This window comes from Phasianus colchicus, chromosome Z (assembly GCF_987193195.1).
Source record: "Phasianus colchicus chromosome Z, bPhaCol1.hap1.1, whole genome shotgun sequence".
NCBI lineage: Eukaryota > Metazoa > Chordata > Aves > Galliformes > Phasianidae > Phasianus > Phasianus colchicus.
This window is the reverse complement of record NC_143476.1, coordinates 20,583,708-20,607,115: the sequence shown is the minus strand read 5'-3', so window position 1 is coordinate 20,607,115 and position 23,408 is coordinate 20,583,708. Positions and strand designations below refer to the sequence as shown.

General features: G+C 43.1%; 2 protein-coding genes across 3 annotated transcripts in view; both read right to left on the bottom strand.

Annotated features, from left to right (window-relative positions):
* Positions 1-5,537: 5,537 nt before the first annotated feature.
* LOC116237711 (uncharacterized) lies at positions 5,538-10,890 on the bottom strand. 2 transcript variants are annotated; one of them, XM_090130989.1, is made up of 3 exons: positions 9,985-10,890; positions 8,448-9,224; positions 5,538-8,327 (listed from the first exon to the last, which is right to left on the bottom strand). In XM_090130989.1, the coding sequence occupies exon 3, from the start codon at positions 8,242-8,244 to the stop codon at positions 7,306-7,308; it is 939 nt and encodes a 312-aa protein (XP_089987115.1). In that variant the 5' UTR covers positions 8,245-8,327; positions 8,448-9,224; positions 9,985-10,890; the 3' UTR covers positions 5,538-7,305. The 2 variants fall into 2 exon arrangements, with proteins under 2 accessions (XP_089987115.1, XP_031462910.2); XM_031607050.2 differs by lacking the exon at positions 9,985-10,890 and having other exon boundaries at positions 8,448-9,921.
* Positions 10,891-16,139: 5,249 nt separating this feature from the next.
* Positions 16,140-23,408, bottom strand: part of ST8SIA4 (ST8 alpha-N-acetyl-neuraminide alpha-2,8-sialyltransferase 4) — a 53,512-nt gene continuing 46,243 nt past the window's right edge. Inside the window, exon 5 of the mRNA XM_031607052.2 lies at positions 16,140-20,379. Within this exon, the coding sequence (XP_031462912.1) occupies positions 20,097-20,379 (283 nt within the window). The 3' untranslated portion in view covers positions 16,140-20,096. The remainder of the gene's footprint in view (positions 20,380-23,408) is intronic.

Sequence of the window (23,408 nt, the reverse complement as noted above, 5' to 3'; positions counted from 1 at the left end):
TGCATTTGTTTCCCATCCACACTCTAGGCTGACTGCATCAAAATGTGCTCTAATTTTGCTGTCTGTGGACTATTCATTTTTGCTGGTAGGAAATGTTTCAGTTTATTCTAGAGAGCAGCAGAGAGAGCTGTAAAAATACTGTTGGCTCAAATAAAATTTAAAAACAGAGTATGTGTTTTTCAAATGTCTGCATTAAATGTTTGGGGTTTTGTTCACATGATCCACTGAAAACTTTGCTTAAGTCCTGAGGAAAGTATGATTTGTGCAAACACAATGTACTCTTACCAGCTAAAATCTACTTCTACACTCATGTTTTATGCATTGTACTGTAGTGTTAGCCAGTACAGTGACACAGATGGTCCTAAGAACTTCACCTAAGAGCAGCAACAGAAATGTAACTGTAACAGACTTACTCCTTATGTGAGCATAAAAAACTGTAGGATAGCTGTCCGGCCTACAACACTGCCAGAAAGCAAACTGGCTTTATACATAGGTTGATAATTGAAAGTAATCCAAGGAGATTTTGCTTTGCTGTCTGCATAGTACACACTTATTTTCTACCTCTTTTCTTTTTAGATTGCATCTCATAGAAAGGCACAGAAAAGCATTCACGTGAATTCTCTACCAGCTCCATCCTCAGCCACTTCAACTTTGAGACCATCCATTAGTAATAGTAAAATCCACAGTTCTGAAATATACTGTATCAGTGAGCTCAGTCTGAAGTCACATGCATCATGGCTCTTTCTTGATTTAGAATATTCTGCATTCGTAAGCAACAATTCTTGCCTTTTGCAATTAAGAATTTTGCTTAAAATTCATATTGATCATCTTTACTCCTTCAACTGCATTTAAATAATTTAAATAGTCAACAAAATGTCTACAATTTGTAAACAGATTAAATTTGTAACTTCATGTTTTATTTATTCTACTCTCTATAATATTTTTTTGTTGAGGAAACTCAAGAATTGGCTTCAACTGGAATCTCTATGCTTCCCTTCATCAGATAAGCAGAATAGGCCTACCATTAACAAGAAAGATTTCAAAGCCACAATCCTGTTTTATTATGTTCTGTCAGAACATACTGCTATCATCTCCTGTGAGGTCCAAAGGCAGATAGAAATAACATGAGAGTCATTTCCCAAAGATCCTTTCCTATTTCTTTCACCTCAGCTGCATGTCTATCTTTTCCAAGATTTTGGTCTAGAAATAGGAAACTGTATAGGAACTGACTAAGACCTTCTCACTGTTACTGACATTTTGCCTTCAAGTCAGTTTTCTTGTTACTAAGTGCTCTCATCCAGCAAGGTGGAACTGAGAACCTCCCTGAATGACCTGGTGAAAATGGAGTGACTGCACTGTGACAAAAAGTTGCCTGCACATAAATGTGTTTCCAATCTGCAAGGTTTCTTCTTTTCTTCTTTGTGATAGTGGGTACATATATGACATTATAGGTTTTTTAAAAAATTATCAAGAAACCAAGGAAGCAAGAACACTCTGAGGAGGAAAATACTTCTATCAAACAGTGTTATCTGTTGCTCTTTGTATCTGTTGCAGTTTGGATGGAAATAAATAGGAGAAATTACTTTGGAGCAACCTACATAATAATTCCTTATTAATTGACACCATTCAAATTAAGGAAGTAACCAGTACCTGTGTCTTCAACATGTTCAACTGAAGATCAGCTCAAGATATGTAGTGCCTATAAAGCCATAATCATATTCTAGGGAATCCCAATGATCTAGGAATTTTCTTATTAGGAATTATCATGATCTTTCCTAACATCTTCAAATGTTCCAGATAACAAAATACTAAGAAGTGTAACAGAGAGAATATGGAGTGGATTCCTATTCACTTGCCATTCTTTTACAATGGATAAAGCCACAAAGCTTTGTCCTTGCTGACATCTCATTTCCAATTTGCTAAGACAGTGATAACTTATATGACAGAATTGCCTGTCGGTTCATCCTAGTAACTTACCTGAAGAGTCCACCACAGGGCAAATAAATGACAAAGGACTAAAGACACCTCTTTCGCTGCTGTAAGGAAGGCAAGTTACACTATAATTCCTCAGCTGTAATAGCCTGGTCCCTAATTGGGGTACAGATTTATTAAGAGGAATTTATCAGTCCTTGCAAAGCTGCAAACAGGCATTACAGGCACGTTTGCCTGTCTGAGTAGTGAGTTTCTCCTACCTTCAGAAAATAGATAGTCTGTCTCATGCTGCAGTGGTGGATATTGGTGTGATTATTGAAGAGGCAAGCAGCTCAGTGAGAGGACTCTGGAAGACACTGGAAGTAGAAAAGATGAACGGTGGACAAGCAGTGATACAGCTGGCAGAGGAGGAGCTGAGGTTACTTCAGGACATCACTTTAGGTAAAAATAAGGCTTTAGACATTCTTGTTTGATGAAGAGAGTTGGAGCTATTATAGTACTCATTGCTGTTTGTATATTACAGAGCACTCTTCTGCATCCTGTAGAAGCAGGTCAGAAAGCATTACCACGATGCAGCATTCAGGCTACTTCATCCTTCTTTGAAAATAAGCAGTTAATCCAAAGTAGTACTGTATTACAGTAGCATTTTTTCTGCCATGTGGTTGCATCAGTACATAATACTGCCTCATACTTCAAATATTCTCTCTTTGCACATAGAGTAAGGAGACAACTTGCACTTGCCAATGGTCCAGCAGGAGTATGAACAGAGAAGTTGGAGACAAAGAATGAATCCTGTGAATTTATCAGGAGTAGAGGAGGAGGAGAGCTGAAGTCATCTACTCTTATTTTGTTTCTTGTTTTGCAAGTTTGGTTGATTGTTTTTTGTTGTTGTTGTTGCCACTATAATGTTATTAACTTTTGTTCTGACAGTTTCTCTATGATTGGTGGCCCTGCATGTGGCAGGGGGGTTGGAGATTCATGATCCTTGAGGTCCCTTCCAACCCTGGCAATTCTGTGATTCTGTGATCAGAGAGTCATGAAAGAAAACTGTGAGAATTACAGAAGAAAATGTGAGAAATGTGCCATCTACTTAGACACCACTGTTGAAGCTTTTGGACCTAAGGGTAATTCCTGTTAGCCCAGCAAAGCAATGGATGAATATAAGGTTCTGAACAGCTGCTGAGCCATGAAACTGAGTCTGAAAAACCTGATAGCAAAGGCAAGCAGTTAAGATGAACTTAACAGCATCTGTCAGCATCTGAACAGAAGCACCTAAGAACAATATTTAGGAAGTAGTAAGGAATAGCATAAAGACGGAGAAACATTATCTGGGCAGCACATATTTTTTTTTTTTTAAAGAAGTGAGCACCAGAAAAGACAGAGCATTGCTACAAAGCAGAGCTACTTGCTACCATCCAGGGAAATAGCACACTTCAGCCTTTCTGTTTTAGTGAAACATTTGTGAGTTTGATTTTGCTTTGCTGGGATTTCAGAAATTGACTGTCTACTCAACAACTTGAAGCAAAAAGGCCAATTAAAAATAGCACAAAAGTTTGCATATGTGAGATATAAATGATGCAATTATTTCAATATTGTTTCAATGTACAGTGTGTATTTTCAGCTAGTTGGGATTCTGGGTGCTTCTCCATATCCACCCTGACTCTGGAACTACTTTCTCACCTTTGCTCTGATCTGGGGCTTTAATCCTGGATAGCATCCTAGCATGTTAACAGAATTTCCTCTGGCAGAAAGATTTCTGGGAAGCCCATAAGATGCTATGATGTTAATCTACGGATCTGCACAGTAACTGAGTAACTCTCAGATATTGTTCAGCCACAGTAAGCACAGGTCACATATCTTTCAAGTTTTCTCATAATGGAAACATCTTGAATTATGTATGTGTTTTGGGACAGAAAAGACATAAAGAGGTTAAGAAAGCTTAAACCACGTACAGAAAGGTCAGGCTCGTCAGGCCACTGTTAAAGACTACAGGAGAAAGGACATCTGAAAAGAATCATAGAATCATTCAGGTTGAAAAGAGCATTAAGATCATCTAGTCCAATCATTAACCCATGTCTGCGACCACTCTAGACCATGTCCCTCAGTGCCACATCTAAACTTTTCTTTTTCACCAGGGATGGTGTCTGTTCTAACACCTTATCACTCTTTCAGAAAATAATTTTTTTGCAGAATACAAACTGAAACTCCCCGATACAATTTAAGGCCACTCTCTCTCGTCTTATCACTGCTACCTGGAGAAGAGGCCAATTCCCATCTCACCACAATCTCCTTTCAGGACAGTGTAGGAAGTAACAAGATCTTCCCTGAGCCTTCTCTTCTCTAGACTGAACACTTGAAGCTGCTCACCATGAGACTTGTGCTCCAGACCCTTCACAGCTTCACTGCCCTTCTCTGGACATGCTTCAGAGGCTCTACTGCCACTATAAGCAGTTCTTGATTAAATCTTGATTACAGTTCAAGAATTCTTCATGGTCACATTTACTGATTATCAGTTATTGCTTACGTTTCTGCTGTAGTAGGTAATTAAAAGACAGCACTTACCCAATAAATAGTCGTGTTAATTAATCCAGTAAATAGTACACAGTTATAAACACAATTCAGTAAAATATGGCCTCTTGCATCTGTGCTATGGAAAAGAACACAGCTCACAAAAATACCAGTTTTCATACTATTCTCAGATAAGCATGAAGTCCAGTGGGGTGTGAAGGCTGAATATGCCATTATAGACTAAAAACAACAACTTCATCACAAAAAATAAAAATAAAAAAAAATCCCCAGTTTCTTTATGAAGAGTGGTAGAGTGGAGTTGTATATTTTTCACATAGTTGGTGAAGGTATAGAATTTTTTTATTGGTCGATTCAACAAGCTTTAAAACCTAGTGCAGGGCTTTTGCAACATTTTATATGATTTCTACAAATTATTTTTCTCATTTTCTTTATTTTCTTTTAAATTTTGAATTATGTACAGAGGCTAATTTTAGCTCTCATGGGATTGTTCAGTTGTTATGTGCTCGCTTTTAACATTTTCTAATAAATTATGTTACTCTTAAGAGATGTTGGGAGCATGGCCACCTCCTTCAGCTGTTTTGTCTCAGGTCTTTCCTGCCCAGTCAATGGGACACACCATGGTGCCAGAAGACCTGGAGTAATGGCTACTGTTGTATCTTTTGGCAAAGCTGAGCAAGTATCTCAAACAGACAAACTATCACTTCCCTTGGCATGCTGACAATACTTCACTTACTTCACCTATTCGCCCAGAGTATAATTAGCCTTCATTACAGCAAGGCCTCATTGCTGTTCCATATTCACTTTGCCATGCACTTACAATAGCAAAAGTAACCACCAGATGACTGGTAATGTTGCCCATGCTCCATGTCACTGAACAGAACACTATCCTGGGGAATGAAAGGCAAGTCTTATGGCAGCACTGCTCCCCAGAAGGAACTGAGCCAGGCTCATTTCCAAAACAACTTCAGAGACACCTGGTCTAAGGAGAATGGCATTGAGTAGGTATATCAAATTTTCCTGTCATGAATCAGCCTGTAGAAAAATGAAAAAGTACAAAGGACTGTAAAGGAAAGAGGAATGGCTGTTGTGGACATTTAACCCTAATGAGGTGCTGGTAATTGATTTGACCCTGCTCAGTCAAAACCGTTACATACTGCAGAATAAAGTCCCTGTAGTGCATACAAAAAGCATTATAGGAAAGACAGTCTGGGTTATTCCTGCCCAAGGCTGAGGCAAATACATCTGTGAGACTACTTTTTCAATAAACTGAGCATAACCAGCACTACAGATTGGCAGGAGAGAAGAGGTCTGAGCCTTGGAGGCAGAGAGTAAGGTGAGGAGAAGGCCAGGTCTGGGGTGATGGAGATATGCAAAGGCTGGCATTATGGTCCTTTAGACTGGAAAAAACTCCCTGGGAGAATCTGTGGTGGTGCAGGCCTGAAGCTGAGCAGTGCATGCTTTTGAGGTAGTATTGCTTCTCACATTGAGAATAAAGTGCCAACATGAACACCTCAACTCTGCCCCCAAAGGGATAGGATTGTCATGTCCTGTTCCTATGAGACAGTCTCATGCACCTGAAGACCCCATAGGCACATCAGGACACGGTGGACACATCAACAGAGAAAGCAGCAGGAGTGGAGACAGCAATGACAAATGCATTGTTAGCAGTGCTGCCTGCTGTCCCTCTCTTCACTTCCACTCATGAGGAAGAAGGAAGAGGAGCTAGAAATCTGGGCTCTGTCCTAGAGTTACAACATAATTAGATGACAAAACATGGTGAGAAGAACCCTGGGGCTGGTGTGTTACACTGGACAGTTCTGGGATCCTCTGAAGGGACATGCTGGGCAGGTGATGCAGGGGAAGTAGCTGTTTACGAGGGAGGGGCTGCTGTACAGAGTTCCGGCTTGGCAATGATGTGGTTGACAGCCTCTGGGCAGGGATAAAAGGACAAGTAAATAAAATGGATGTTGTTGTTCAACAGTCATCCCACCCAAGCTGAAAACATTGATGAATTATTCTTAAACGTTCTAAGAGATATCTCGAGATCACCTGCCCTTATCCTTTCGGGTGACTTAAAAACTAAAGATGTAATCTGGGAACACCACAAATCTAATACAGATAGATCCAGGAGATTCATAAAACAGTTTGCAGCACTGCACAGCACTGACAAAGGCATTGGTAGCAACACAAAGATTTTTCTGTAATGTTATTTTCCTCGGTATAACACTGAGCCCCTGAGGGCTGGTTATGCCACAGCTGCAGGCCACCTTGTGCCCTCTGCAGAAATAAAGCAGTGTCTGCTCTCCCAACATTTGCCTTTCAGGGTGTTAAAAGTGATTCTAAAGAAATCGTAACAGCAGCATGGGAGGCCTCCAGGCCCAGCAGAGGTCTGACCTCCCCCGTGCACAGCGCTGACAAAGGCACTGGTAGCAACACAGAGATTTTTCTGAAATTTTATTGCAGAGTCAGCTCTTTGAAAGGGTAGATAACAGCAGGACAAGGGGAGACGATTTGAAGTTGAAGGAGGGAAGATTTAGGTGGGATGTCAGGGGGAAGTTCTTTACAGGGAGAGTGGTGAGGCTGCCCAGAGAAGTTGCGGATGCCCCGTCCCTGGAGGTGTGCAAGCCAGGTTGGAGGGGGCCTCGGGCAGCCTGGTCTGGTGTCACATGTGGAGGTTGGTGGCCCTGCCTGTGGCGGGGGGTTGGAGATTGCCGATCTTTGAGGTCCCTTCCAACCCAGGCCATGCTGTGATTCTGTGAGTCTGACACAGTCCGAGCCCCTGAGGGCTGGTTGTGCCCCAGCTGCAGGCCCGGCCCTGTTCTCGCCAGCTGCTGGGGCGGCGTCCTAGCGCTGCCGGCGGGGTGGCCTCTTGGCAGGAGGTGCGGAGGCCTCAGAGTTGTGGGCCCTCCTCTTCGGGGCTCGCCGAGGCGCCCTGCGTGAGCGCTCCCTGGCCCTGTTGGTGCTGGAGGGACCCGGCACTGCCTCCCCCGGCTCCTCCTGGGCTGCTTGCTGGCTGGTCCTCGATGGAGCCGGGAGGGATGGAGGCTGGCTGGGCCCCTCACTGAGGGCAGTGGTCGAGGGCACAGGATGCTCCTCTTCCCCGTTGTCTTCCCTGGTGTTGCGGGAGGGCCGTGGGCCGGAGACAGGAGTCTGTGCTGGGGAAGCAGCTGCACCACGGGCAACTGCGGGGCTGCCCTCCTGTCCCATGGCAGCGCGAGAGGCCTCCGGGCCAGGCAGACGTGGCACCAGCCCATTGCACACATATGCAGCTTGCACGACGAGCCGTCGCACAAAGCTGGCGGTCCGGCTTCGCAGGGAGCAGAGCAGCCACAAATTCAGCGCTCCCTCGTCCAGGCCAAAGAAGCACAGGCCAGAGATGACATGGCGCTGTGCTGCAGAGGCTGCCCTGTGGTCAGCCCCAAAGAGCTGCCCCAGCTCCTGGCGCAGCCAGGGCAGCAGGGGCCGGAGCACAGCTGGAGGCTGGCGGGAAATGGATGCCCAGGCGGGCACCGCCCCTGGCTGCTCTTCTGCTGGTGTTGCGTGGTGCGGTGCTGTCCTGGCCCTCTCCTGCCTTCCGACGACAACCTCTTGAAAGCTGTCATCCGCATGCACCGAGTGCAGGATGGACTTCACCCTGCGTTTGCAGAGGGGGCACGTGGGCCTGCTCTCAGCCCACCGCTGGATGCAGCCAAAGCAAAACTGGTGCAGGCACGGCATCATGTAGCTGGCGTCATTCATGGTGTCCAAACAAATAGGGCAGCGACGGTCCAGCTCGGTGGCCATGCTGTCCAGCTGCTGGGTGAACAGGAGAGCGAAGGGGATGAGGGGCTGCTCCTCACCCCACTGCTGCAGCAGCAGGGGTCACGCTAGGAAAAGAAGAGAGGCCACGGTCACTCGCTGAGCCCGCCAGCGGAGGAACAAGTGCCCGGGTCCCACAGGAAGGAAACCCTCCCAGCTGGGCCGCCCAGGCTGAGGCGTCCCCTTACCGGTTCCCTTTGCTGCTGCGGCCTCCTGGGTGCCCCGGCTGCCTGAGCCAGGCAGGGCGGGGAAGAAGCTCTAGTGGCTCTGGGGACGAGCACTGAGAGCGGCTGTCGGCAGCTCCCAGAGCACGAGACCAGCACCAAGGCTATCCTTGCTCCTTGCTCCAAACCTCACAGACACGCTCGGCTGGAGTGCGGGCACAAGTGAGAGTGAGAGACTCTGTGCCCGGCTACAGGCAGCCAGGGCCAAGAGGTCACAATCCCCTGCTGCGTATGTCACTATCCCTCACGTAGGGGAGCGGTGCCAGTGACGTCACAATGGGCGAGCGTCATCTGCAGCACTCCAATCCCAGCAATGGCATCCGGGTTTTCCGCAGTGCCTCTGTCCGTTCTGTTCCCTATATTGTGTCTGCTCCCTGTTGGCACTTTGCAGCAGTGTCTGAGGCTTTGACTGAGTCTTCCCACATCACCCCAGCCGAGACAAAGCTCCAGATCCGTACAGCACTGGGGTGCCTTTAGCAAAACCCATGTCTTCCTCTGAGGCAACAGGACATGGGCCTCACTGACTCTCCTCACAAGCCAACACTGCTGCCCTGCCCCCTCCGTGCATTGGTTCCTCCTACACCAAGTCAAAGACGGCCCACCCGTGGCTCGCCCCTGGAGATTTTCTCCTGCTCTTCTCCCCTAGCTGGGGGCAGCAGGGCTGATCCCCTCTGCCAGCACGCACCAGGCCTCATCCGGGCTCTGCCTCCTTTCTAGGATTGCAGACAGGAGTGACACTGCCTAATGTCATGGTTTTGGTTTTTGCTTATTTGATTTTCAATATTCCACATCAAAACATCATGTACTGGAATTAAAGTGTTAATGCTCCAATTCCAGGTACCTATCCCTATACATTACGGAAGTCATGGGATCTGACCCTTCCAGGGGGGGCGGTCTCTTACTGCCTGGCAGTGGGTGCTGGAGGGTGCTTTCCTAGCCGTTCCAAGCTTTTTCAGGTTTGACTCAGTCTCGGGAACTCTCTCTCATATCTTATTTGATTTATTAGTCTCAGTTTCAATTAGATTGTCTTATATTGTATTATTTTGCATTCCGATATCATAGTTAGTAAAATAAGTTTACCTCCATAGATTGTTGCCGCTGTTTTTCTCTTTTCCTCCTTCCTTCCCATTTTGTGGGCCCAGGCGGGGGGTGGGGAGGGCAGGGGCCTACTGCCCCCTGTCACGGGCATAAACTGATCTAGTTAATTCCGTGACAGATTTTGGTGGAGAATGCGGGTATAACTGCCTTTTGTTTTTGGTTTTTGCTTTTTGGCTCTTAGAACGAATCTCGCTCTCTGCTCTTAGAGAGCTTCCTTAGGGAGCATTATCAGTAGTTCAGGTTTTTGTGCTGGGAAACTTGACCTTGAAAGACCAGGCGTACTGCCAGTATTCTGGGATATTTGTAAAATTTGAGCACTGCTTAGTCTGGGTAGTGCCTTTTTTTTTCCTTCCCCCCCCCGCCCCCCCCCCTCTTGTTAGTTTCAATTCATTAACCATGACACCTATCCAGGGGGGCTCACTGGAGACTGCTGAGGCAGTGAAGCTGGAGCACTTGTCCTGCAAGAACGGCTTGCGTTGCCAGCACCAGTTCAGAGGCAGTTGACATGAACTGCAATTGGGAGGATCAGGCTGGAGACAGAAAAATCATACCAGCGAGACATCAGAATCCATAAGCCGAGCTGAGTGCACAACTGTCGCAAGCCTGTGGACATACAATCAATCCAGAGAGAAAAACGTAGCAATGACATCCTCCTTTGCAACAATGTCTAGGCACTGCAGTATGAGAAATCGACCTTCACCATTTAGTTAGTTCATCAAGAGAATCATTTAGTTCATCAAGAGATTTAGTTCTTCCAAGAGAATCTTTCAAAATCTAGGAGGACGGGTGGGAGGTTAACTAATTGGCTTGTTCTGCCTATTGCAAACTGCTGGAGAACTTCAAAGCTTGGTGTTTAGGGAACAGACTTCAAGCATAATCTTTAAGGGAGTAGACTTTAAGCAGTCAAGATAGAGACATTCTGGTGGGTCATTTATGTTGACCCTAACCATTAGCCTTCATACAACCAGAGAACATCCACAGATTTTGCTGAACGTATGATGCTCTTAGAAAAGAATAGTGGCCACACTGGTGAACTTCTGGTGAATAAACTTGGTAATGAGGCAGTGAAAATACCAGAAAAGTTTCTGCAACCTGATGAGAGAAAACATGGCACTGCAGTCAACAGCTCTGCTGCTGCTCTGTAGAAAGACAACCTCACTCCTGTTCTCAGGAAGTAGGACAGAAGATAGATTTTATTATTATTACTAATATTTTATTTTATTAAGAAGGGGGCAGATATTTTGGAAAGCTAAGGGATTTCTGATTGGAAGATGTTCTGCTTCTTTAAGCTCGTGATGGTATTGCTTGCTTTCCCCTGGTGATCCATCTAATTGCAATGTATTAATTTTGTATGGAAATTCTCTCTTCCGGAGAAACTTAGATCGTGATATTTTGATTGGTCATACAGCTTGGTTTTTAACATTTAGATTTTCTGTGACAGGATCAGAGAAGTATAGATTACGCTTATTTACTTTCGTCCTACACAAATGCAAAAACATACCAGAAATCTCAAGAGGTTCAAGAAAGGAGAAGACCGCCATCACCGTGGTAGGAGAATGGTTTAGAAAACTGGTAGGAATGGGAACAAAGACACAATTTTCTCCTTAGAAATAAACTTGTGGATAAAGTTTGTTGTCTCCAAAGGCCTGAATATCTGTGTCATAGTCCTGTGCTTTTGTACGCTTCCTAAAAGTCTTCAGGGGTTTAGCTACCTGTCCTGAGTCCGTGCCTCCAACTGGCCGTACAGAGGCGCCAGAGAAACAATGTCAACCTCAGCGTTTGGACAAAGGCTGCCTCTGAGACTGTTTTACTCCAAAAACATGCCGTAGCAGACATGGAGACACACTGTGGGCCTCTCTGTGAAGTTCTAATGGAACCGATGGCTTAAATGGCATTTATTATGACTTTGTGGTACGTGTGTTTTTTGCAGGGTGAAGCTGAATGGGATTTCCAAGACCTTTCCTACGCACATTTAGCACCACCTACCGCCCCCTGCCCCATTGCAAATGGAATAGTGCATTGCTGTCTTGAGGAGTTGTATGGTGATGCAAGCCGTAGCGTAGGCTGATGAATTTCATGGCTGTAAATGTTAACCAGCCATTTATTAAGCCACCTCACACCCATTACTGGCTGTACAACACAACTTGTGAGCGCAGCATTAGCACAGAATATATGTGCAAGCGGAGACTGACAAAGTTCTCCACAAAAATTAGCTGACTGAAAAAGCAGTTCGTTAAGAAGCATTTCTTAAAGCAAACCTCTAAAATACCAGTTCTCACAGAATTTTAATTTTCCCTAGAGCACCTGCTCATGAGCAGGTATTACTGCAACTAAGCAACGTGTCTTGTGGTCCAAAGCTCCTGTTTTTTCCTCAGAGTTCAGTAGGTGTTCTGAGTTCTTCTTACAGAAATAATCACCATCAGCTCCACAGAGCCGATACACCTCTGCTCTTTGTTGCTGTCACCACTGCTGAAACGTACCACCCACTGCCTCACTGTGCTCACATCCACTTTGTGATCTCCGCAAACATGCAGCAAATGCCAATGAATGTCAGCAGATGCCATTGTTTCCACACGGAAGAATTCAGTGACACACCTTTGTTTCATCTGCATCAGATGCCATTTTGTCAGACTGCCCCTCAGGTTGCGTTGTAAGCCGTTGTTCTCAGCTCCTGGAACTGTATGCTGTGCAATGCTGGTGCTCTAAACCTCACAGACATGCTCAGCTGGCATGCAGGCACAATGAGGGCCACGTGATCACCATCCACTGATGCGAATGTCACCATCCCTCTCATGCAGGGATGCCCATTATCATGGACATTACAATGGGCGATTGTCACCTGCAGCGAACCAACACCAACAAATGCATCTGTGTTTTCCCCAGTGCCTCTGTCCATTCCATTCGCCATATCATGTACAGTTGGCACTTGGGTTTTGTAGCAACCTCAGTCAAGGCTTTGATTGAGTTTTCAACAGGTTGCCCCCATCTTGACACATCTCCAGATCCATACAGCACAATGGTGCCTTCAACAAAACCCCCGTCTGCCTTTGGGGCAGCAGGACACGGGCCTAATGACTCTCCTCACATGCCTGCACTTCTGCATCAAAGGAAGTCGTTGGCTTGCTCTCAGAGATTTTCTCCTATTTTTTTCCCCTACTTGAAGTCAGCAGGCCTATTCTATGCTCTACATCCTTTCTGGGGCCACAGACAAGAGTGACACCAGCAAGCAAAAGGGGCTCATTAGAGACTACTGCAACACTGGAGCACTTGCTCTGTGAGAAAAGTCTGTGTGGCCAGCACTGGTTCAGTACACAGCAGAAAAGGGGGAGTTAAAGAGGAGTTATAAAGTTCAGGGTGGAGACAAAGAAAGATCATGGTGAAACTCATTAAACACCAGCAGTACATGGAATCTGTAAGTCTGGAAGTTTTGAAGAGCTGAGTGGGTACAACCCAGTTACAACAGAAGTCCATTTACACGCAGTTAAGTCCAGGAAGAGAAAGCACTGCCAGTATAAAAAGTAGGAATTACATCCTCAATTGCACCAACATCAAGAAATTGCAATATAAGAAATCTGCCTTCTTTTTCATTTAGTTCATTGGTTTCCAAGAGGATATTTCAGAAGAGATCAGGTGGGAGACTATTTGATTGTTCTGTTTTGCTTTCGAAAGAAATTCCTGCAATGAAATGTTTGGTGGAGTGCTTTGATGTGGCAAAGGATAAGTGGTAAAATTTACAAAAGCAATTGAGGTTGAATTATGACATCTTTAGGTCCATGGCTGGGGTTAGCTTCATCTTTCCCACAGAAACTAGAAGGAATGTGGAAAACAAAACATAAAAAGAGAAAATAGTACTCAGAGGAAAATAAAATGTGAGACCTCCCTAAAACGGGGTTTTATTCATTGCCCAGCAGCAGCTTTTGTTGCCAAAGCTAGCAGCTCCTGCTGTCCCTCACCATAAGGAAATACTCGTGCTGAAAAAAATCCTGTTCAAGTAACAAACAAGAAATGCCATAGTCAGGATGGGATGCCCATGGGTCCCACTCACTGCCCTCAGGTCAGGAGTACTGTTTGGAGAGCAGAGCCCCTTTGTCTCCTGCCCCAGCTGGAGACTGCTGCAGGTGGAACAGTCTCCCTGGACGACTCTAAGAGATCAAGGCCCTTTAGCTCATGGCCTCCATCTCTTAGGGTGTCCAGCTAATTTTAACAGCCCAAGTCTGAGTGCCATTGGCTTGTCACAACTGCCATGTGCCCACTGACTACCTTTCTTCTACACCTCCATATCTCCCACTTGCACACTGCATGTGTGCCCGCAATTGGCACAGCAGCACCTCTTGTGGTTTCTGTTCCTCTAAATTTCCCCAGATTCAGAGGAAACTGCCAAAGATGTCATGATGTTTTCTAAATGCTTCTGAAAGCATGTCTCCTAAGGAAAAAGATGTAGAGACCTGCTAAAGAAGATTTGGAGTCAACCAACCCAAACCTAAATTTATGCCTTGAATATATGTCTGTATGTCTATCAATTAGGGAATTTAAGACCTCTGATGGGAGTGTTGAAAAGGTTAATCAATCTTTTGATCCTGTTGCTAATCATGGTTGGGGCCCAAGGCGGGGTTTGTAGCTGTAGCCAGAGCCCTAGTGCATGCATGGCAGCAGGACAGACTTCTTGTGTATCACAGACAGGCTTTGAGAGTTTGAAAGTATGAGAATGAGTGAGAGCAACTTGTGTTCTTCCAGTTTTTATCTGTAAGTAAATCACCTACCTCTCCTGTTTGCCCCCTCCTGGTATTTACTACACTGTGGGTATGCTGATGCAACAGTTCTTCCTACTCCCTCTGGTCTGGTCTGCTGCTGTGGCCTCCACATGGCATCTGTGAGAGTTTTTGATCCTGTCAATACACAGCCTCAGCTGCATGAAGCAATCCCCTGCTTTTAACAGCTTCCCTTATCCTATGATCAGTAGCCATTACTAGGCCTCTGTCCACATTTCGAGCTGTTAATCCCATAAATCTTTGTGTTGTTTCTCCAGCACAAGTTTGCTCACCCCTCACTACGGTGGTGGAAACCATTTTTCTTCTGGATTTTGGAAGTCCCATTCTGAAACTGTCACACTGGGATACAGGCTGAAGGCGTTAGTTGCCCCTGCAAGATGGTAAATCCACCTATGCTGCAGCACCCAGAAGCACCAAGCCTGACAGTAGTCACTTTTTTTCCCCACCTTAAGCCTTTGAAAACAAACTGCCTGGGTCCTGAAGCTTTGTTGTCCAACTGCTTTCTGTGTATTTCATCCCTTCATTAAGTTATAGGATTCGGCTATAAGCAAGTCCATGGATATACCTGGTTTGTTTTATCCCAAAGCAGACTAACCATGCCAGATGGAAGAAATGAGTGTGTAAATACCTTGAAGCCAACCCTGGTTCTTGGAGGTACTGATAGGTATCTGTGGGTAATTTTTTTTATCACATACATGTGGAGAGATGGTGACCAGGCCTGGAACCACTGAACCGAGCTGCTGGCAGCAATGATCAGCTTCAGCCCAAGGATATTGGCAGATGGATACTAAGTATAAACTGTGACCCAGCTTTCTCATTTTAAGCCATGGCAAAGTTCAGATACTACAGAGTGAGGGTAATTTACTGCACTTATTGCTAAGCGATTGAAGGAACATGGCAGCTTCCTCCACCTGCTCTGCTTCAGGCTGCTGCTGCCTGGCTGCTATACAGCTGGCTCCAGCCCAGATGCCGTGCATCAGCACCACACATAGGACCCCACATCTGAGGGGCACAGCCTCCTACCCTGGGGCTGGCAGAGGCAGCAGGCCCTGCTGCAGGCCCACATCAACATCCCTGGGACATCATCAGCACCCACACACCCACTGCTCCCAGCACAGAACAGCACAGCCCCTCTGTCCACACCCTGGGCTTCTCACCTGCCTGTGCACCCTCAGCTGCCTGATGCCCCCAGTTTGACACTGAGCCCTAGCACTCAGTCCATTCACCCCTTCCCCAGGAGCCAGCACCCAGTCCTTGACACTCCAACACATGTGAGACAGAGACTGAGATCACACAGAGAGATGACTCTGAGAGCATTTAGCGGAGACAGGACAGGCTGTGGTGATCAGGTGCAGAACTCAGAAGGACTACACTGACTGGCAACTATTCACACATGACCAGCCCCTTCCTACCTATCTCTTCTATCTGTTCACCATTTTGCTGATCTTGTCCCCTTCCCTTACAGGCCACCTTATCAGCTGACACATTCCCACTGACCCCCTCTGACATCTTAGACCCTCATGTTTGTAGCCTTATCAGCTGCGAAGTCCTACTTTGTGTGTAGTTTCTTGCCAATCCATCAGTTAGTGTGAGTGACCAAGCTGGTTTCTTGTTCTTGTCTCTGTTACATCTGTATACCAGGTTTGTGCCCCCATATATTTTACTGTTTCCCCCTCTTCCCTGGTATCCCACTTAACAAGGTCCTCGATCAGATAATCATACTGCAAGAAATACTTTCACACTCCACATTAGCAAGCAGCATGACTGCTTCTGTTACCATGTGTTGATCAAGTTTGTGTCTGTCTGTGTTCTTGTTTATGGCTTCCACATTTTCTTAATGTCCCCTTTTGTGCTGAGAAAGTCCTCAATCACACAGCCTTAAAGGAGAAGACACTCTCCCACATATCTTCACAATTTGTACATAATTGAAAAATGTTATCAACACTGTATTAGAAAGGAATATGGAGTAGAATATAGCAGAAAAATGAAAAAAAATTCTTTATTTTAACAGTTGTACAAATAAGAAAACAATCCCCAATAGCTGTACTTGGAATAATATTAAAGTGTCAAACATGACAATTCTGACAGAATACATATCAATATTTTAAACCACAGAAATTTTGTTACATATGCTCAGTAGCAGTAGTACTGTGCAGGAATGATGCTCTCTGTAAACGCTCTTCCTTTATTTTATCTACATTTAGAACAATTGTGCTTTTCCCAACACACAGTAACAGTGCTCTTAAAAATAAATAACGTGCAATTTCAGATTAATATCCTGAAATATGCTAATCTAGATCCCCATCTAAATCCCGGACACATCTCTCCAGGAAAGTCACTGTAAGGAGTGCTCAGCACTTTTTTCAAACACTAATAAAATGTTCTGAACCTACACCTATTTTTCTTCAAATTGCAATCAATTGAAAAAAGAAAGTTAAAAAAAAAAAAAAAGAAAAAAAAAAGAAAGGTGCTGACCTTAGACATGTACTGATTTTTTTTGTTTAACAAAATAGTGATACAGTTTTTACTAGACATCATGCTGTGTAAGTAAGCCAAAGTCTTAAAGGTTCAGTGGAGAGTGGCTCAGAGCTGAGGGAGAAAGAGTTTTCCCAAAGCTGAAAACTTAACAATGAAAGGTATTTATCCATTATCTTTATGAAATATAAAAGAAAGACTGTCTGCCACAGAAACATTAATATACATGATATTAAACAATTTATAATAAACTTATATGAATGAAATTGAGTTCTTCAATGTAGAGCTGCAATGAGATTTGGAAAAATATGCAAGGCTGTCTTGATGTAGTTCCTGGTTCTTATTTTTAGCAGATATTTAGAAAATATGGCTGGCAATTACCATGGCTTATGGGAGGATAAATTTGAGGAACACTCAATCAATGGGTATTCCACAGATGATCATCACAATATTAGGGATTGTTCCTCTTATCCTATCTACTTCATTTTTGTTGTGGATAATGTTGGATGATAAAAGTAGTAATTTTAATAAAGCTTGTTATCTGATAGGCAACACAGGAAGTATGAATATTTACAGAAAAACAGAAATGATTCCAGGCAACTGCAGAGGTTTGAGCTCAGAAGGATCAGTATGTGAAATATATTCCACTATAAAGTCCCTATACAGCTGCTAAGCATTTGGGGTACCTGCGTTTTTCCAATAGGTCAACTGTAGGGAAAAAGTCATACAGGTGACCTGGGATCTGGGATGCCAGGAGAGACACATACAAAGATCCCACAGCAATACAGAGGCAGGTCTAAAGGAAAGGTGAGAAGGGATGTTTGCAGAGTCCACTGCTATGGCTTCCTAGCAGTAACAAGGCTAACAACCACTGCCATTAAACCTACCCAGAAAACTCCAGGACACATCGCAACTAGGTCAACCTAGAGCAATTGGTAACCCACTGTCACAAACTAATTCAAAATGGACAGCTTGCAGCACAGTTTGTATTTTAGTTTACTTGAATTCTCTTTTCGTGGATAGCCTGACACCACTTGGAAGAAAAAACATTCCCAGAGGAACAGATAAAGCTCACTAAGGAGCTCCTCTGAGCTTCTGCGAGACTGGCATCTGAATTCACCAAGGGAAAGCCAATCAACGTGTATGAAATGCATTTTAAAAACTTGACACTAGCTGCTGGGAAACATTATTAATACGCCCACCTTCTATCAAGGAAATATCTTGTCCTAAACTACAAGTTTTCAAGGTATACACAGAACACTCTGTGGCTGATCAACATCAAGTTAAACATTCTACCCTGTATTGCTACTTAGTTCCTAGGCATGTCTCCGTTTCAGTGGTGTTCACATCAGGACCTTATCCCATACCTCTGTATATAGCTGAAGTAAATTGTCCTGGTGAATAAGCAAAGATGCTATTGTGTCCTAGATAAAGTATAATAATTTCTGTTTCCCATCAACTGTTAGCAAAACTGTCTGAAAGGCAGTGATTTAACCTACTAAACTTGCATCATCAGAGACCTCTAGCCATGTGTGATGAACTACATGTGAATACATAAAAAGAGAAGTAGTTAACAAGTGGTGTTTTTAATTAGTAATATTGTTAGTGCCACGCTACATCTTAATTGCTCAAACTAGGATAGATAAACTAAATATCACTGGAGATGAAAATCAAACCTAGAGCTGAAAACAATACAAGAAAATACTCCTGGTATCTGCATGCCATCTCCTTAGTCTAGCCTTTCATGAAAAGGGTGAAACCACAGTGTTTTTACTTCACCTGCTCCTAAAGAGCTAAAACATACTGTATGCACACATGTACTGTACATTATTATATGTTGTACTGACCCTCTCATACCCTCCTATATCCTCTTCATTTCTGAAAGAAAAGATGGAAAGAATTCTCAATTTCATAAACAAAGTTGAGGCTCAGAAAAATCAGTGTAAAATGTTATTTCAGAGAATTACCCATTAGAACATCAAGTTGATAGAAAAGAGGTATATTAGATGGGGTTATCATCCAACACCATTAGAAATGTAAGCTTTAAAAGAACTCTTTGATCTGCAGTTCATTTATTTTCCATTTAATTGGATGTCTTCCTCTTTAACCATATTCCACTATGTCACCTGAGTTTCTTTAGACTTTGTGTTTTCCATTCAATTAGGAATAAAAATTACATATATATTTGAATGTATGAAACAATTTCCTTACTCTTGCAGATTTTTCTGAAGAATGAAATTATATAGGCAAAGTAAAGTCTTCACTTTTGAGATGCTTAGTTCAAAAACTAAAACATGTTCCCCTCAGAAGCAAAGAAACATCATTAAATCTACTCTATTTCTTCAAGGAAAAAGGTGTATACACTGTAAGAGTAATCTTTGGTACCAAAAATAAGGGCACCTTTTTGTAAATGTCTTCAAATCTGAACACAACAGAAACACTCTTAAAAAAATGGCTCAAATGACCTATCTCTGAGTGCTTCCACGTATTGACAGCTGTAGCTAGAAAAACAACTGGGAGGTTAAGAGTTGTGTGACAGTAGGCTACAACACAATAACAACTGACAAAGTATTTTATGTTTCCCTCCACCCTCCTACCCTTGTTTTTTTTGTGTGTTTATTTTTTGTAGTTTTTTTTTCCTAAGACAATTCCATAAAATATTTACTTTAATTACTCATTACATCCTCAAAATCCTTTAAGGATTTAATTACTCAAAAGCAACAAAACCCAACCAACAGCCATAAGAAAAACAGCAACAAAAGCTCAAGTTATAATACAAGATCAGAAACAGTCCCCTGACTGAATGCATTTACTTGTTTGACCTTATGGATTTCACTTTCTCTGTTCAATTCCATCATGATATATATACATATTTCTTCTGCCAAAGTCTAGTTTCTTTGCAGAAGAAAATATGTTGTCCCCAGGTGATGTCTTCTCTCTGACCACAGTGGTAAGTCAGCAGTAAGCAGGCTATATTTTTCTTCTTTAATTCATGATGAATGTATCATTGGATACTGTAAACACTACTGAGTATACATTCAAACTTTGTTCTTAGTGAAAGTGGCACTTACTTGAACCCTTGCAGTCAAAATAGCTTAGTTTTATAGCACTTTGCAGGTATAATAGCTGGTTATGTAATTCTGACAAAATTCCTTTTTCCAATGGCTGAAAGGGTATTGAAGCATATCCTCATTGGGATCCCACTGCCATTCCACAGCATCTTTATGATGAAGAGCATATTCTGTACTTCTTACTGTACTTTACATGTGCTTTATTGCTGTACACATTTCCCTGTTGTTAACTTAAGTGCTCCTCTGTTATGTAATACATACAATGTTTTAAACTCTAATGGCATCCTGTGAGGGCTGGCATTAGAAAAGTACCGATACTTCAGATCATCGTAATAATGGTATTTGACTGGTTTTCCATGTAAATCCTTTGGGAATGGCCAAAATCCGTACAGGTGAATTTCATCACAAAATCTGGTGGCAAGCGTGTACATGAGGAGACCAGTGCTGGGTCGTTTGATGTGGACCTTGTTTGTCAGCCAGTAGCTGCAAAGAAAAAAAAGTACATTAAAATCCTCTCATACAACTTCTAGTGAATAAATCATGTAAATCATGCGAAAGTGCTCAGAGACAAAGCCAAACTGGTGGTGCAGTTGAAATACTGGAGGGAAGGGATGACAAATGGAGCGGGTTTGAGAGGTGTGCCCAGATAAATATCATAAAGTTCAACAAAGCCAAATGCAAGGTCCTGCACATATGCTGGGACAATCCAAAGCACAAATATGGATTGACAGCAGTTCTGAGGGGAAGGAATTGGGGGAGGAGTGCTTTGCACTGCACTATATCATACTGTGACAATGTGAGCTTGCAGCACAGAAGGCAAACTGTATTGTTGGCTGCAGCAAAAGAATTGCAGCTAACAGGTTGAAAGATCAACAGAAAAAAGACACAGACTGTCAAGACTGGGTCCAGAGGAGGGCCACAGAAACAATCATATGGCTGGAGCACATCCTCTGAAGAAATGTTGAGACAGCTGCACTTGTTCAGTCTAGACAAGAGAAGGCTTTGGGGAGACCTAATTACAGGCTTTCTGTACTTTACTTACAGGCACCCATTACAAAATACACGGAGACATTTTTTCTAGGGCCTACAGTGACAGGACAAGAGGTAATCGTTTTAAACTAAAGGAGGGGAGACTGAGGTTAGATGCTAGGAGGAAATTTTTTACTCAAAGGGCGGTGAGGCCCTGGCACAGCTGCTCAGAGAAGCTGTGGATGCCACAACCCTGGAGGCGCTCAAGGCCAGGCTGGATGGGGCCCTGGGCAGCTGAGCTGTTGGAAGATGTCTCTGTCCACGGCAGGGAGATCAGAACTGGATTTTTTTTAAGGTCCTTTCCAATTCAAACCATTCTAAGGTTCTGTGATTCTACACTTATTTTTATCTATTCATTTTTTAAACATCTATTTTCCCCATCAAACAAACAAGTTTCTTTCTTCTCTCTAAACTCTCTACACTAAACTCTCAACAGTGACACTATATTTCATATGCCTTTATACTACCAAGAAGAAAAATGACAGTGCTGGAGAAAGGGTAGCTAAATTAAGTTTTCCTTTCAGGCTTCAACTTTGATAAGAACCCACAATGTCTGCAACTGCTAGAAAACTTCCATTAACATCCTCACTGCTGTGATCAGGAAACACAGCTCTTGTTATAAGCTTTCACCCCATGCAGTATCCAATTCACCTCAAGTCAGCCCTACACTGAATATCTGATTAGCCTTGCAATTACTTCACAGATTATTTGACTAAATATAGAGAAATATAAACAATAGTAAATATAATGTTATGTAACTAAACACAAATTTAGCTTTAATTAGTTTGCTTGGAAGTACTTAGAGCTTCCTATTTCCGAACAGCAGTCTCTGGAAAAACTCAAAATCTTATAATTGTGAAATGCTTTGATTTTGTACTCAATAGTACACAAACCCACTTAAAACTACAAGACTGTTACTGTTCTGAGCCAATAACAACATTTGATTATCAGCTTAAAAGCTGCAGGTAGTTTTCAAAGACACAAGGACAATTTGGAGGGAAGATACAGAAGGGACATAGAAACTGGTCAGGATTCTGGTATGTAACTCACTTTGGTACCTTCAAAATTCACTACCAAAATTGTTTTACATTCTTAATCTTTAAAAATTAGACTTCAATAAACTAATGCCATTCTATTATTACTGCTAACATAATTTTCCCATCCATGATTCAACAGAGTTACAGAAAAAGAAAGGCATTTAGAAATTTAAACCCAGTCATTCTGCTGGTCCAGATAAACATCAGCCACACACATAGCTGTACTGGTCAAACTGTGGGAACAAGAAGCTGTAAAACCGGGAAAATAATCAAATTCTTATACAGCACTGCCACAGAAATCTAAACCATTGCACTGTATCACTACACTCTTACAAGGGGTCAAAAGAGATTAGCCTTACCAGAACAGTTAGTCTTGTGTTAAACAGTTATAATAAAGTTGAAGCTCAGATAGTATTGTATTAAAGGCATTTAGAGATACAGCAAAATGACTCTCACCCAAATGAGAACAAACAAGAACATGTTTTTAATCAGTGAACAGTCTCAAAAGCATCAGATGCTATGTAACATTAATAACAATCTTCAGATTGCACCTGGCCTCTTCAGTTTCCCTCTTCCAAAAACACAGGCCCTACAGGCTAATGTCTTTGAATCTAAGATATGTGTGAATTAGATTATTTTCCATTGTACTCAGTTACTTTTTGAAAGCTGAAGGAATCTATGAGCAGAAAGCAATTCTAAGCTGACTGATTGTCTCTCCAAAGATAATAAAGCAAATGAATCAGAATTTTGTTTGGCCGTAAAAAAGTAGCATGGTAATAAGTGTAGTTAAAAAGCAATTACAGTGGGGAATAGTTACATGTACAAATGCCCAATGTACTGAATGTACCGCACATTTTTCATAAACTTGAGCTTTGAGACAAAAGTTCCTAACATATAATGCTAAGCATTTACTTCCTAAACTGAGAAACTGATACAACATTTTTAAAACAAGACAAGTTAAAGGAGAGACTCTTGTTGTTTTTGGTTGACATGAGTCAGCAGTGTGTGCAGGTGACCAAGAAGGCCAATAGTAGCCTGGCTTGTATCAGAAATACAGTGGCCACGTACACTGGAGAAGTGATTGCCCCCCTGTACTCAGTTCTGGTAAAGCCACACCTTGAATACAGCACTCAGTTTCGGACTTCGTATTAAAAGATGCAGTGAGTCACTGGAATATATTCAGAGAAGTGCAACAAAGCTGGTGAATGGAGTAGAAAAGAAGACTTAACGAGGAGTGGCTGAGGGATAAAGGTTGTTCAGCATGGAGGAGACTGAGGGAAGACCTCAACACTCCCTCTAACCACCTGAGAGGAGGCTGTAGCAAGACGGATGTCCATCTTTTTACACAGGTGATACATGACAGCACAAGAGGAACCACTCAAGTTGCACCAAGGAAGGTTCAGACTGCATATTAAGAAGAATGGAAGGGATATCTAGGCATTGGAA